The sequence below is a fragment of the Neovison vison genome, chromosome 1 (assembly GCF_020171115.1).
Source record: "Neovison vison isolate M4711 chromosome 1, ASM_NN_V1, whole genome shotgun sequence".
NCBI lineage: Eukaryota > Metazoa > Chordata > Mammalia > Carnivora > Mustelidae > Neogale > Neogale vison.
Window position 1 is genome coordinate 215,890,690 of NC_058091.1, and position 17,286 is coordinate 215,907,975.

Sequence of the window (17,286 nt, forward strand, 5' to 3'; positions counted from 1 at the left end):
TGTTTTGTTTTGTTTTAGTAATAGTCATCCTGATAGGTGTGAAGTGATATTTTGTTGTTTTGATTTGCATATCCCCATTGGTTGGTGACATTGAACATTTTTTTATATACCTGTCAGCCATTTGTATGTCGTTTTTGGAGAAATACATATTTAAAATTGGGTTTTGATCTGAGGGGTTTGAAGTGGCGGGGGGGTGGGAGGTTGGGGTACCAGGTGGTGGGTATTATAGAGGGCATGGCTTGCATGGAGCACTGGGTGTGGTGAAAAAATAATGAATACTGTTTTTCTGAAAATAAATAAATTGGAAAAAAAGGGTTTTGTCTTTTTATTATTGAGTTATAAGCATTCTTTATATATTTAGGTACAAGTCTCTTGGAGATATAATTTGGAAATACTTTCTCCTATTTATTTATTATTATTTGTGTATTTTTAAAGATTTTTAAAATCTTTTTTTTATAATTTTTTTTAAAGATTTTATTTATTTGACAGAGAGAAATCACAAGTAGATGGAGAGGCAGGCAGAGACAGAGGGAAGCAGGCTCCCTACTGAGCAGAGAGCCCGATGCGGGACTCGATCCCAGGACCCTGAGATCATGACCTGAGCCGAAGGCAGCGGCTTAACCCACTGAGCCACCCAGGCACCCTTTAAAATCTTTTTTTAAAGATTTATTTATTTGGGGTGCCTGGGTGGCTCAGTGGGTTAAGCCGCTGCCTTCGGCTCAGGTCATGATCTCAGGGTTCTGGGATCGAGCCCCGCATCGGGCTCTCTGCTCAGCAGGGAGCCTGCTTCCTCCTCTCTCTCTCTCTCTGCCTGCCTCTCTGCCTACTTGTGATCTCTCTCTGTCAAATAAATAAATAAAATCTTTAAAAAAAAAAGATTTATTTATTTGATTGACAGAGAGAGAGACACACACACACACAGGGAACATAAGCAGGGGCAGTGGGAGAGGGAGAAGCAGGATTCCTGCTGAGCATGGAGCCTGATATGGGCCTTGATCTCAGGACCCTCGGATCATGACCTGAGCAGAAGGCAGACACTTAATGTCTGAGCCACCCAGGCACCCTATTTTTAGGATTTTATTTATTTGACAGAGAGAGAGAGAGAGAGAGAGCACAGGCAGGGGGAGCAGCAGAGGAAGAGGAAGAAGCAGGCTCCCCAGTAAGCAGGGACCCTGATGTGGGGCTCAATCCTAGAACCCTGGGATCATGACCTGAGTTGAAGGCAGACATTTAACTAATTGAGCCACCCGGGCGTATTCCTATTTTCTTCCATTTTATAGGTTGTTTTTTCACTATCTTGATCGTGTCCTTTGAAGCACAGAATTTTAAAATTTTGATGAAATCCAATTTATTTTCTTTATTGCTTTTGATATTTATCTAAGAAAGCTTTGTCTAATCCAAGGTGATAAAGATTTACTGCTGTGTTTTCTTCTAAGAGTTTACAGTGTTAGGTCTTACATTTAGGTTGACAACCACTTGCAGTTAATCTTTGTATATGGTGTGAGGAAGGGAGTCCAGCATTGTTTTTTCCCTTTAGGTGACTATCTTGTCTCAGAACTATTCAGTGAAAAGACTGTTGTTTTTCTGTAGAATTGCCTTGGAACCCCTGTCAAAAATCAGTTAACCATAAATAAGTCTACGGCCATACCACCCTGAACGCGCCCGATCTCGTCTGATCTCGGAAGCTAAGCAGGGTCGGGCCTGGTTAGTACTTGGATGGGAGAGAGAACCATAAATAAGAGGTTTTGTTTTTGGACTCTCTGTTGTATGCCGTTGATCTTTATAACTGTTCCAATATGTATGGAAGTATGGTATGCCAGTACCGTAATGTTTTGATGACTGTAGCTTCATAAGTTTGAAAGTGGCTAATGTGAGTCCTTAAACTTTTTCTTTACAATTGTTTTGGCTTTTTTGCAGTCTTTTGCATTTGTGTATGAATTTTAGGATCACCTCGTCAGTTTCTGTAAAAAGATGTAGTTGAGAATTTTTTTTTTATTTTTTTATTTTTTTATTTTTTAAAATATTTTATTTATTTATTTGACAGAGAGAGATCACAAGCAGGCAGAGAGGCAGGCAGAGAGAGAGGAGGAAGCAGGCTCCCTGCTGAGCAGAGAGCCTGATGCGGGACTCGATCCCAGGACCCTGAGATCATGACCTGAGCCGAAGGCAGCGGCTTAACCACTGAGCCACCCAGGCACCCTGTAGTTGAGAATTTTGAAGCTTTTAATCAATTTGGGAAATACCTATACACACACACACACACATACACACTTTTTTTTTTTTTTTTTTTTTTGTAAGATTTTAGGGGTGCTTGGGTGGCTCAGTGGGTTAAAGCTTCTGCCTTCAGCTCAGGTCATGATCCCAGGGTCCTGGGATCAAGCCCTGCATGGGCTCTCTGCTCAGCAGGGAGCCTGCTTCCTCCTCTCTCCCTGCCTGCTTCCCTGCCTACTTGTAATCTCTGTCAAATAAATAAAATCTTAAAAAAAATTTTTTTTAATTAAAGATTTTATTTATTTAACAGAGTGACAGCAGGAGAGGGAACACAAGCAGGAAGAGTGGGAGAGCGAGAAGCAGGCTTTCCGTTAAACAGGGAGCCAGGTGTGGGGCTCGATCCCAGGAATCATGACCTGAGCTGACGGCAGATGCTTAATAACTGAGCCACCCAGATGTCCCTAATTTGGGGAATATATTAATGTCTAATAGTGTTAAATCTTCTGATCCATGAATGTGGATGTCTTTCCATTTATTTAGAAGTTCTTTTATTTCTTTTAACAATGTTTGTAGTTTTTCATATGCATATAAGTTTTATACTATCTTGTTAAGTTGTAAGAATTTTATTATTAATGCTGTGATAAATGGAATTGTTTTCCTTTTTTTTTTTTTTTAAAGATTTTATTTATTTATTTGACAGAGACAGAGAGATTACAAGTCGACAGGCAGGCAGAGGGGTGGGGGAAGCAGGCCCCCTGCTCAGCAGAGAGCCTGATGTGGGGCTCAATTCCAGTACCCTGAGATCATGACCTGAGCTGAAGGCAGAGGCTTAACCCACTGAACTACCCAGGTGTTCCTTGTTTTCCTTTTTTTTTTTTTTTAAGATTTTATTCATTTGACAGACACAGCAAGAGAGGGAACACAAGCAGTGGGAGTGGGAGAGGGAGAAGCAGGCTCCCTGCTGAGCAGGGAACCTGATGCGGGGCTCAATCCAGGACCCCGGGATCACGACCTGAGCCGAAGGCAGACATTCAACAACTGAGCCACCCAGGCGCCCCCATGTTTTCCTTTTTTAATGAAAGATTTCATTTTAGGGAGAGAGAACGCGCATGAATGGGGGAAGGGGTAGAAGGAAAGAGAGGATCTTAAGCAGTCTCTGTGCTGACTGTAGAACCTGATGCAGCGGGGCTTGATCTCATGACCCTGAGACCATGACTTGAGCCCAAGTCAAGAGTTAGATGCTCAACTGAGCCATTCAGGTACCCCTGGAATTGTTTTCTTGAATTTCATTTTCAGATTGTTCATTGCTGGTGTATAGAAGTACAATTGATTTTTGTATATTGATCTTGGCAACCTTGCTGAACTGCCTTTAAGTTTTAGTAATTTTTTAGTGGGTTCCTTAAGATTTTGTATATACAAAAGTTTCTATCTATAAATGTAGCTTTGCTTCTTTCTTTTTAGTCTGGCTGCCTTTTATTTCCTTTTCTTGCCGAATTAAAACCTCTAATATAGTGTTGAGTAGAAGCAGTGAGCATAAGCAGTTATGTTTTGTTCCTGATCTTAGGAAGAACCATGCAGTCTTTTACCATTAAGTGTGATGTTAGCTGTGAGTTTTTCCTAAGTACCTTTATCAGGTTAGGACATTGAGTATTTTTTATCATGAAAGGTATTGGATTTTGTCAAATGTTTTTTTCTCTGTTGAGCTAATTGTGTGATTTTTGTTACATTCACATTTAATGTGTGCTCTTCTATTGTTGATTTTGGAAAAGTCTCATGCATTATAGAAATTAAAGACTAGTGATTATCAACATTTGTATACATGGTAACAACCCTTGAGAGTAGGTGAGATTTCCCAGAGAGAATATATAGAAGAAGGTGGTCAAAGAGGAAAATTAGAGGATTATAAATAAGTATTCAATATACCATGTGCAATGCTTAATTTAATTAATTACAGTTAGTAAATTTAATTTAATGAGAACTTCATCTAAGTTAGGTTGTGGTTTTGCTTTACTAGTTAATTGTGCTATTCTCTATAGCTGTTGATGGGTTTGAAGAATGTCTGGTAACATGGGAAGTTTTTGTGCTCTTTATTTGGTATTTCTGTGTACTGATAGAACACTTAAAGTACAGTTGCCCCTTGAACAACACATGTTTGAACTCCATGGGTCTACTATATGTGTTTATTTATTTTTTCAATAAATACAGTGCAGTACTACAAATGTATTATCTCTTATCACTTTTTTAAGATTTCATTTATTTATTAGAGAGAGAGAGCATGAGCGGAGAGAGGAGCAGAGGAGGAGGAACAGGGACAAGCAGATTCTACACTGAGTATGGAGGCTGACACAAGACTCAGTTCCAGGATCCTGAGATCATGGCCTGAGCTGAAAGCAAGAGTCAGATGCTTAACCAAATGAGCTACTCAGGCGCCCCTCTTAGGACTTTCTTAACAACATTTTATTCTCTTTAGCCTGCTGTATTGGGAGACTATAGTATATGATAGATATAACATACAAAATATATGTTAATTGACTGTTACCAGTAAGGCTTCCAGTCAGCAGTAGGGTGTTAGTAGTTAAGTTTTGGGGGGTTAAGTTATATGGGGATTTTCAGCTGCTCAGGAGGTCAGTGCTCCTAACTCCCAGGTTGTTCAATGGTCAACTGTATAAGTTTTTAAACAAAGGAAGAGAATCAGCATCTTATTTTGCAATGAATATATACATGACAAATAAATGTAGAAAAACTTGAAACTTTGTGAATACTGCTAGTTCCATAAATTTATCATTTTAACAATTTAAGATGCTGGAATTTACCTCCTCTCTGGTGGAAGAAATGTTTGTGTGGGAAAAAAATCAAATTGTGGATTATTTCCATCATGTAATTATTATACTTTCGTAGGGAACCTGGAGCATGTACAATAGGAAACAGCCATAAATCCTCAGACTCTGAATTGAGAATTAGAACTAGATAGTGCTTTTACTTTTCATTTTTGCTTTGTCCTTTGAACTACTAGTGCTTATAAGGTAGTGTCTCTCTTTTTTTTTTTTTTTAAGATTTTATTTATTTATTTGACAGAGAGAGATGACAAGTAAGTAGAGAGGCAGGCAGAGGGAGAGGAAGGGAAGCAGGCTTCCTGCAGGGCAGAAAGCCAAATGTGGGGCTCTATCCTAGGACCCTGAGATCATGACCTGAGCCAAAGGCAGAGGCTTAACCCACTGAGCCACCCAGGCGCCCCTCTTTTTTTTTCTTTTATTCTAAAGAGTTTTTACTTATTTGACAGATCACACGTAGGCAGAGAGGCAGGCAGGAGACGAAGGGAAGCAGGTTCCCTGCTGAGCAGAGAGCCCGATTCGAGGCTCGATCCCAGGACCCTGGGATCAGGACCTGAGCCAAAGGCAGAGGCTTTAACCCACTGAGCCACCCAGGCGCCCCTAAAGTAATGTCTCTCGGTTTTGTAATCACTACTAGCAGTTACTATGAAAAAGCTCTGATTTCAAGGTATTAAAAATTAATTATGGTCATAGTAGTTGTTGGTGAGACTACCTGTTACACTCTTACAAGTAACTTGTTTATATATTTCAGCTTTATTCAGTAAAATTGACAATTAAAATGATACATAATTCAAGTGTATGGCTTGATAATTTGACATATGTATACATTGTGAAATACTCACCAAAATCAAGCTAATTAAAAGAGACTGCTGCACAGTTACCATTTTCTTTTTTTTTTGTAGAGATAACACTGAATATTTACTTTCTTAGTAAACTTCAAGTATATAACTTTTTTTTAAAAAGATTTTATTTATTTATTTGACAGACAGAGATCACAAGTAGGCAGAGAGGCAGCCAGACAGAGGAGAGGGGGAAGCAGGCTCCCTGCTGAGCAGAGAGCCCAATGCGGGGCACGATCCCAGGATGCTGGGATCATGACCTGAGCTGACAGCAGAGGCCTTAACCCACTGAGCCACCCAGGCACCCCTCAAGTGTATAACATTGTTAACATTGTAGAATAACCATTCTATAAGACGTTTTAAACTGTAGACCTATCCTAGCTGAATGTCAACATTTAAGATCTAAGCAATGAGAATTACCTATTCTAAGCTTAAATTAGTTGAGAGTCTTGGAGACTATTGCAGAAAGTTACTGAAATTCTCCCAATTTAGTCGTGGATAATCCAAATTATTTGGTTCAGCTAAAAAAGATCTTGTTATATTGACCAAGTCATCAAATGGTATGATTGGTAAAAGTCCATTTGTGATATGTTTGTTACCTGAAATTTTATGTCTTCCTTGAACTGCATTATTAGAATTATCTGAAATAATATGAATAATTGAAGAACAATAAATAGGTTTTTTTTTAATTTGAGGCATAAAAAGAGTAGAATATTGACTGATTAACTATGAACTATTTCTAAAGTTAATAGTGAGTGGGATGCCCCATTGTGATGCCCACAACTTATATACTGTCTTACAGTGTGTTAAAGGAGCTAGCACATCTAATTGGAGGGTCAGAACACAAATCAGCATTCTTAAAAAGACAAATCAACATAGCTGTGTAGTAGAAGAGGCATATTTAGTGACTGTAAGTTATTTCTTCTGTTTAAGTATTCAAGATATTTTTTAAAAAATACATGTACAGCAAAAAGATTGTTGACTTAGCCATTTCTAAGAAATGTTTCCATTTAGTCACTTTTCTAAAATTTTTTATTTATTTATTTGAGGTAGAGAAAAAGAACAAGAGGAAGCAAGCATGAGCTGGGGAGTGGGCAGAGGAAGAGAGAGAAAAGGACCCCCTGCTGAGCAGAGAACAGGTTGTTGGGGCTGGATCCCAGGATCCTGTCATCATTACTTGAGCCGAAGGCAGATGCTTAACTGGCTGAGCTGCCCAAGTGCCTCTGTTTCCATTTAGTTCCATTCTGTGGTCCTTAAAAATCTGGAAGACTGACTTCTTTCTTTGCCATCATGGAGTAGATAAAAATGAGACTACTCACTAGAGAAAAACGGATAGATGGTTATTTAGGTACTGAAGTTGTGATGAGGTACTTCATGCATTTTACACTATATACAGTTATCACATACACTAAGAACAGTCATCACATACACTTTTTTAGTTTTAAAATGTAATAGGTGATGAGTTTTGAAGTTGTGCAAGTCTGTAGATAGCAATGCATATTCTAGTATATACTTAAAAAATGGTAATAGTGACTTCTATTAGATGATCCTGTGACAAAATACATAGATAGTTCTATCATCATCACATGTATACATTGTGAAGTTATGTGTAACAGCAGCTTGGAAGCATTTTATATTATGAAATTGATACATTTCTTTACCACTCTTAAGGTAAGAAAAACTAACTAGACTGTTAATACATGTTCTTTAAACATATATACATGTATGGCCTTTTAATGTGAAAAATTACTGGGTTTCTTTTTTCATGACTGCAGGAAGCATATGTGCCTCATTTCTTACCCAAAGCTACCAACTGCCAGTTCTTGATACAATGTTTGTAAGAAAGAAATACAGAGGCAAAGATTTTGGGCTTCATATGCTGGAGGACTTTGTTGATTCCTTTACAGAGGATGCTCTTGGCTTGCGGTATCCACTCTCCTCTCTCATGTACACAGGTAAATTAACTTTAAAACTGTTAAACTTGTTTCATTGTTCCTTTTAAGTTATTTCTGAGGAATACTGTAAATGTGCATACATCACTATTAACTAAATTTGGATTCTTTGGGTCCCTAGGGCTTCATTTTGCAGATGTGTCCCTAGTCTCATGTATATGGCAGTTTTTGGAGGTGTGATGGCTTTTTTAAAAAGTTGACATATAATTCATACACCATCAAATTCACCCTCTTAAAGTGTATAGTTCAGTGATTTTTATTATATTTGTAGCCATGTACCCATAACCAGTATCTAATTCCAGAACATGCTCATTACCCCAAAAAGAAACCCTGCACCAACTAGGAGTCACTCTTCATTCCCCCACTCCTTCATCCCCTAGCAACCACCAGTCTGTTTTCTTCTGTATGGATTTACCTGTCCTCGATATTTCATATAAATATAATCATGTGATATGATTATATTATAAGCCCTTTGTATCTAGCTTCTTTTATTTTGCATAAATTTTGTTAAAGTTCATCTGTGTTGTAGCATGAATCAGTGCTTCATTCCTTTTTATTTTTTTTAATTTTAATTTTTTTTTAAAAGATTTTATTTATTTATTTGACAGACAGAGCTCACAAGTAGGCAGAGAGGCAGGCAGAGAGAGAGGAGGAAGCAGGCTCCCTGCGGAGCAGAGAGCCTGATGTGGGGCTCAATCCCGGAACCCTGGGATCATGACCTCTGCCTAAGCAGAGGCTTAACTCACTGAACCACCCAGGCGCCCTGCTTCATTCCTTTTTATGGATGAATAATACTCTCTTTTTTGGATATGCCGCATTTTGTTTATCCATCATCAGTTGATGAACTTTGGGGGTTGTTTCCACTTTCTAGCTGTTAACAAATAATGCTGCTGTGAACATTTGTATAGTTTTTGTATGGCTATTTCTCTGCACTTAGTTGTGGATGGAATTGCTGGGTCATATGGTGACTCTATATTTAACATTATGAAGAACTCCCAAACTATTTTCTAAAGCACATTTACCATTTTACATTCCCATAAGTAGTGGATGAAAGTTACCATTTATATTGTCACCAACACTTGTTACTGTCTTTCTGTTTTTAAAATTTTTATTTTATTTTCATTTTATTTATTTTTATTGATATATAATGTATTATTTCTTTCAGGGGTACAGTTACTATCTTTTTGATTATAGCCATTTTTGTGGGTGTAAAGTGGCATCTTACTATAGGTTTGATTTGCATTTCATGTTGAGCATCTTTTTATACGGTAGTTGGCCATTTCTATATTTTGGGGGAAATGTATATTTAGATCCTTTGACCATTTCTTTTTTGGGTTCTCTGTTGTGGTAGCTTTTAAAATTAAATAAAAGGGGCGCCTGGGTGGCTCAGTGGGTTAAAGCCTCAGCCTTCAGCTCAGGTCATGATCCCAGGGTCCTGGGATCAAGCTCCACATCGGGCTCTCTGCTCAGCAGGGAGCCTGCTTCCCTTCCTCTCTCTCTGCCTGCCTCTCTGCCTACTTATCATCTCTGTCAAATGAATAAATAAAATCTTTTTAAAAAATTAAATAAAAAAATAATTTCAGACGTATAAAAAGATATAAAGAATAAGACAACAAAAACTCATGTACCATTCAGCATGTGCCATCCATGAGAAATGGATCATTGCTAGTCCATTTGTACACCTACCCAATTAACTCACTTCCTTCCCTGAAATAAGCACCACCTCATTTTGGCATTATTTTCCCCATATATTTCTTAGACTTTTTGTTTTCGAGAGAGGGTGAGAGAGAGAGAAAAAGGAGAGAAAGAAAGTGTGTACACAAGCACGTGCATGAGGGATTGGGGCTGAGAGGAGAGAGAGAACCTTAAGCAGCCTCCATGCCCAGTGCAGATGCTGATGCGGGGCTGATCTCACTACCCTGAGATCATGACCTGAGCCACAACCAAGAGTTGGGCACTTAACCTACTGAGCCACCCAGGTGTCCCTCTTAGACTTACAAAGCTTACTTATATATCCTCCATCAGTATTTCCTATTCTTTAACATATTTAAAAACTGGGGCTTTGGGTGGCTCAGTTGGTTAAGTGTCTGCCTTTGGCTCAGTCATAATCCCAGCATCCTGGGATGGAGCCCTATGTCAGGCTTCCTGCTCTGTGGAGCCTGCTTCTCCCTCTCCTTCTGCAACCCCTCCCTGCTTGTGTGCTCTCTCTCTCAAATAAATAAATAAAATCTTAAAAAGAATTTTATATAAATGATACATACTGTATGAATTCTCCTGCAGTTCGATTTTTATATTTATGAATTCATTCTTGTGGATTCACATAGCTCTATTTATTCATTTTCAGTGCTGTTTAGTATTCCATTGTATGAATATACACTGTGGTGATATTTAAAAACTATTGGTGGAGGGGCGCCTGGGTGGCTTAGTGGGTTAAAGCCTCTGCCTTCAGCTCAGGTCATGATCCCAGGGTCCTGGGATCATTGAGCCCCACATCGGGCTTTCTGCTCAGCAGGGAGCCTGCTTCTCCCCCCAAGCCCCCGCTGCCTGCCTCTCTGCCTACTTGTGATCTTTGCTTGTCAAATAAATAAATAAAATAATTAAAAAAAACTATTGGTGGATTTATATTTGTACTTATAAATGTAACTCCCAAACCACTGCTTTTCTCTTAATGAAGTAAGATTTAGTCCTAGAAGGTAATTTACTTGCAAGCTTTATTAAAACATAATTTACCATTGATTTTCGTCTAACTAGAGATCTTTATTTCCACTGAAAATATGATTTTGTTCTTAGTTTGTTCCCCCTTTTTAATATCAGAAATCCAGAAAACAAGAACCAAGTGTTGTATGCCCATCTTGAATCATAGTTTCTGTGTAGACCATACATGAGAATGGAATGAATCCTTTATACAACTGGATAATCTGAAATAGCTTTCCCCTTAAAATCTGATTATAGCTTTACTGAATTTGGGAAGGAATGTAACACACCCACTGTAGGCAGATCTCTTAATACTAACTGTTTTCTGGGGTGCCTGGGTGGCTCAGTCGGTTGGTCAGCTGCCTTTGGTTTGCTCAGGATCCCAGGGTGCTGGGATTGAGCCCCATGTCAGGCTCCCTGCTCATTGGGGAGTCTATTTCTCCCTCTGCTCCTCCCCACTGCTTATGTGGGCTCTCTCTCTCAAATAAATAAATAAAATCTTAAAAAAAATACTCTTTTCTAATTCTTTTTTTAAAAAAGATTTTATTTATTTATTTGACAGAAATATATATTTTTTATTTATTTGACAGAAAGAGATCACAAGTAGGCAGAGGCAGGCAGAGAGAGAGGAGAGGGGAAGCAGGCTCCCTGCCTAACAGAGAGCCCGATGTGGGGCTCAATACCAGGACCCTGAGATCATGACCCGAGCCGAAGGCAGAGGCTTAACCCACTGAGCCACGCAGGCACCCGCTCTTTTCTAATTCTAATGACAAATTGAATACCAAGTGAATTACAGGTGTATGTCTATTTTTACATAGTCTAAGTGGGCTTTAGCTCAATTTATCCTTCTGTTTAGGCAGGAGGTTGCCTGATAATGTTCTATTGATTTAAATGTTTATGAATGTAGTGTGAAAATAAAGGAATATACTGAAAATAGAAAATTTTAGACTACCTGGCATCTCTATTTTCTGTTTCTTGCTCTTCTTTCTGTCTTGTACAATACTTATTATATTCGAAGAACTTGGATTTCCATTTGATTTTCTCTTACAACTTAATTAGTAGTTCCTTATGGCTGCTAGATGCTTAGTATTCTTTGATGACCTTTGCTTGTTTCCATGAATATTTTTAATGATCCAGGAAAGATTTAGTGTTGTACGTTGTAAGCTTTAGAAAGAGAATTTGTTTATTCCACAAAGTAGTGCATGCTAAGTATGGATGGGGTTGGCCTCAGGCTTGAGTAGATGATTTGGTACCTATGAAAAGTTGATTTACACAGTACTATCACGTACCGATACCTAAACACATGGGATGAATAAGGTCTCATGAATCTTACCCATTTGGCATTTATCCTGGTGTCCCATATGAGGTGCGGTTCCAGTTTTATTTTACCTGACAGGTATAAGATTGCTCTAGTATTATTTGTTGAATAATTTATCTTCTGCACTGATTTGCATTAATATCTATATCAGTTCAGCAAACAGTGGTTACTGATGTGCTAACTCTTTTTGTAAAAAAAAAAAAGTTTTATTGGAATACAGCTTGTGTTCATTCATTTACATGTTGTCTATGGCTTCTTTTGCGCTAAAATGTTATAGTTGGTTAGCTATGACAGTGCCTATGTGGTCTGTAAGTCTAAACTACTTATTGTCTACCCCTTTAAGGATAAGTATCCTAACTCTTAATCTAGATCATATATTAAATTTGTATATGTATATGTTTGTGTATATATATTTTTTTAAGATTTTATTCATTCGAGAGGGAGAGAAAGTGAGCATGCAAGCTCAGGAGAAACTGGGGGGCGCTGGTGATGGGGGGGGCAGGGAGGGAGAATCAGACTCCCTACTGAGCATGGAGCCCAATGCAGGGCTTGTCTCAGGATCCCGGAATCATGACCTGAGCCGAAGGCAGATGCTTAACCGACTGAGCCATCCAGACACCCTGGTTCTGTATATTTCTTATCTGCTTATTTTTTCTATTAATCTTTTAAGTTCCAGTACTTTGCTCTTATATTTATTTTAGCATTTGGTTATCTAAAAGGACTAGTCTTCTCCCCCATTTCATATTTCTGACCTTACTTGTTTTCCTGTATAGACTTCAGAACCCACTTACTAGATTAAAAAAAAGTTTTGTTGGAATTTTATTGGGATTACTTTTAAACTTACATATTAGCCCCTAGTAAAATGTAAGACCCACCAAAAAACTATTAGAACAAGTAGGAGTGCTTCAGTCAGTGAAGTATGTGACTCTTGATATCAGCATTGAAAGTTTGGGCCCCATATTGGGTCTAGAGACAATTTAAAAATAAAATCTCAAAAAAAAATCTCTTAGAACTGATAAATGGATTCAGGGATGCCTGGGTGGCTCAGTTGGTTAAGTGTGTGCCTTTGGCCCAGGTCATGATCTCAGGGTCCTGGGATGGAGTCCCACATTGAGCTCCTTGCTTTCGGGGAGTCTTCTTGTCTTCTGCGCTTCCTCCTGCTTGTTCTCTCTTTCTCTTTCTCTCTCTCTCACTCTGTGTCTCTCAAATTAAAATAGATTCAAAAAAAAAAAAAAGAACTGATAAGGTTTCAGTAAAATTGTAGGATGCAAAATCAATGTGCGGATATCCATTTCATGTCTGTACACTAACAATGAGGCAGCAGAAAGAGCAGTTAAAAAAAAACAATTTCATATACAATCACACTACAAATAATAAAATACCTAGGAATAAACCTGACCAAAGAGGTGAAAAAGATCCATCCTCTGAAAACTGTAAGACACTGATGAAAGAAATTGAAGATGACACAGAGAAATGGAAAAGACATTTGATGCTCATGGACTGGAAGAACAAATATGTTAAAAATGTCCATACTACCTAAAGTAATCTATAGATTTAAATGCAATTCCTATCAAATATCAACAGCATTTTCCACAGGACTAAAACAACCTGAAAAGTTGTATGGAATCACAAAAGACCTCAAAAGGCCAAAGCAACCTTGAAAAAGAAAAACAAAAATGGAGGTATCACAATTCCAGACCTCAAGTTACATTACAAAGCTATAATAATTCAACCCCCCACCCCCCAAAAAACAAAGCTGTAATAATCCAAACAATATGGTACTAGCACAACAGTAAGACACATAGATCAGTGAACAGAATAGAAAGCCTGGACATAAACCCACAATTTATGGTCAGTTAATCTTTGACAAAGATGAAGGCAAAGGAAGCAAGAATATGCAAAGGGGAAAAAAAGTAATTGCTTCAACAAATAGGATTGGGAAATTTGGACAGCAACATGCAAAGGAATGAAACTGTACCACTTTTGTACACTATATACCCAAAATGGATCAGGGACCTTAATGTGAGGCCTAAAACCGTAGAAATCCTAGAAGAGAACATAGGAAGTAGTTTCTCTGACATTGGTTTTAGCAACATCCTTCTAGATTTGTCTCCTGAGGCAGTGGAAACAAAAGCAAGAATAAACTATTGGGACTACATCAAAATAAAAAGCTGCACAGCGAAGGACACAACCAACAAACTAAAAGAAAACCTACAGAATGGGAGAAGATATTTGCAAATGACATATCTGATAAAGGGTTAGTATCCAAAATATATAAAAAACTTTCACAACTTAACACACAAAAAACACAATGCAGTTAAAAATGGGCAGAGGATGCGAACAGACATTTCTCCATAGAAGACCTACAGTTGGCCCATGGACACTTGAAAAGATGCTGAACATCACTCATCCTCAGAGAAATGAGAATCAAAACCACAATGAGGTATCAACCTCACACCTGTCAGAGTGGCTAAAATAAAAAACTCAAGAAACCGTTGTTGGCAAGGATGTAGAGAAAAAGTAACCCGCTTGCATTGTTGGTGGGAGTGCAGATTGGTACAGCCACGGTGGGAAACTGTATGGAGGTTCCTCAAAAAATTAAAAATAAAACTACCTGGGCCACATGGCTGAAAGCAAAAAGGTAAACTAAATAGTGCTTTATAGGGTTTATGGACATAGATCTCAGTATGAAACTGTGGACAGGAAGGATATACACCAACTTTAGGGTCATAGTTACCTCTGGGGAGAAAAGGAGAAAGGGGGATGGGGTTAGGGAGGGGTCCAAAGAGAACATCAGCTGTATCTACCAGGTTTTATTTAGTTCTACCTAAAACTAAGTAAAAACGATATGGCAAAATTTTAGTACTATTAATCTGATTGATGGATATACGGACAACTATGATACTATTCTCTCGTTTTTTTCCCTGTATGTATAAGCATGTAAAACATGCTTCTCATGTTTTTTGGTTTTAGTTTCCATACAGATTTAAAAGGGAGAAGCTGGAGAAAACAAGCACAATAGGCCACAACGTTGAGTTACTTATCTGAATTTAATGACTAAAATAGTAAGGAATGCCTTCCATAGTCAGTAGGAGGTTTAAAAGGAGCACTTGAGAAAAGGTGACTAGAGCTCCCACTTCAGATTTGTCTGTCCCACAAGAAGGAACCTCTCCCAGCTAAGCAGCATGAACTATTCCTTAACCAGTTGTGGAGACTTCTACTTACAGACTTTGAATGCGCAGCACTAAGACATTTACCATTGTGATGAAATTCTTTTAAAGCCTAAGCTATATGGACCCTTCACTTCTCTACAGATATTTTTCTGGGCTAAATGTCTCCCAACTATTTTAACGTTCTTTGCCTCATAGAACCTTTTTTCATAGCCATTTATTAAGCATATTCATTCCATGCAAAGAACTAGACAGAGTGCTGTCACAGAAGAAGAGATATTCATGGAATCTATGCACAAGGAACTCGCAGTCTAAACTGGTATTAAAATGAAAACCCAAAGAAATAGATTGTAAAGTAGAACATACTTTAAGGAGCTTAAGAGCACTACAGGTAAAGCACCACAGGATTTAAAGGAGGACAGATGTACTTTTGTTGGTAGAGATCACGAAAGGCTTTCAGTCTTGGCCCTAACAAAGAAGCAGACTGTCGAAAACTCAAGAAAATTAACCCTAGACAAAATGAATACATAAGTAAATAAGTATCTTTCTTGTATATGACCACTAGTTAGAAGAAATAATGTTTAAGAGAACACAGTATTAATTATGGTAACAAAAGATAAAGTTCTTAAATGTATATATTTTTCCTATGTTAATTCTAAGAACTCTATGGAGAATATGTAAATGCTAGCTGATTTGAACAGAATCATACAGCTGTACATATTATACAGTTATAATATTGTTGGACAGAAAAAAAGATAATGATGTCAATTTTCTGTAAGCTAATTTGTGAGAGGGGTTTTTTTTTACATTTTTAAAAACTTTAATTCTAGTATAGCTATTTTAGGTGTACAATCTAGTGATTCAGCAGTTGCATATATTAGTCAGTGATCATGAACATAAGTATACTCTTTTTTTAAATCATTTTTATTTTTAAAGGTTTTATTTTTATGTGATCTCCCTGTACAGTGTGAGGTTTGAACTGAAACCCTGAGACGAACAGTCACGTGCTCTACTGACTGAGCTAGCCAGGCGTTCCAAGATAACTGTGCTCTTAATCTCCTTCACCTATTTGGCCCATTCCCCCCACCCACCCACCTCACCTCTGGTAACCATCTGTCTGATCTTTATACTTAAGGGTCTGTTTTTGGTTTTTTTCCCCTTTGTTCCCTTAAATTCCATATATGTGTGAGATCATATGGCATTTGTCTTCTCTAACTTACTTTGCTTAGCATTATACCTTCTAGATCCATCCATGTTGTTGCAAATGGCAAAGTTTCATTCTTTTTGATGGCTGCGTAATATGACATGGTATATACATGTCACATCTTTATCCATTCATCTGTCCTGTGGACACTTGGTCTGCTTCCATATCTTGACTATTGTATGTAAATAGTGCTGCAGTAAACATAGGGGTACTTATATTCTTTTATTTATTTTTGTTTAAATATTTTATTTATTTGTGAGAGAGAAAGAGAAAGCGTACAAGCAGGGGGAGTGGCAGGCCCAGAGAGAAGCAGGCTCCGAGCCTGATGTGGAACTTGATCCCAGGACCCTGGGATCATGACCTGAGCCAAAGGCAGATGCTTAACTGATTGAGCCACCCAGGCATCCCATCCCGCCTATATCCTTTTAAATTTAATGTTTTCATATTCTTTGGGTAAATACCCAGTAGTGCATTTACTAGGTTATAGGGTAGTTCTATATTTATTTTATTTTTATAAAGACTTTTTTTTTATTTGTCAGAGCGCATGCATGCGCAAGCGGGGGGCACAGCAGGCAGAGGAGGAAGCACTGAATAGGGAGCCTGATGTGAGGCTTGATTCCAGGACTCTGGGATCATGACCTGCACCAAAGGCAGAAGCTTAATGGCTGAGCCACCCAGGTGTCCCAATTTTTAAAGATTTTATTTTTAAGTTATCTCCACACCCAGTGTGGGGCTCAAACACACAACCCCAATATCAGGAGTTGCATGCTCTACCTATTAAGCCAGCCGGGTACCCCTAGTTTGTTTTTTTATTTTAAAAATTTTCAAGTTTTGAGGGGGCTGTAATATATATAACATATTTATCATTTGAACTATTTGTAGTTGTGGAATTCAGTTGCATTCGTCACATTCATTCTCTGTCTTTATGAATTTGCCTCTTCTACGTACCTCATAGAAGTGGAATCAGACAATATTTGTTGTTCTATGTGTGCTTTATTTGACTTGGCATAGTATTTAAGGACCATCCATGTTATAGCATATATCAAAATTTCTTTCCTGGGGTGCCT

The 17,286-nt window shown here is 38.1% G+C and overlaps 1 protein-coding gene across 3 annotated transcripts in view; it reads left to right on the forward strand.

Moving 5' to 3' along the window:
- The window catches only part of FAM169A (family with sequence similarity 169 member A), a 68,766-nt gene that overhangs the window by 34,836 nt on the left and 16,644 nt on the right, over window positions 1–17,286 (forward strand). For all 3 annotated transcript variants that reach the window (XM_044267049.1, XM_044267028.1, XM_044267038.1), the window contains exon 6: window positions 7,657–7,836. In XM_044267049.1, coding sequence (XP_044122984.1) covers window positions 7,657–7,836 — 180 coding nt within the window. The remainder of the gene's footprint in view (window positions 1–7,656; window positions 7,837–17,286) is intronic.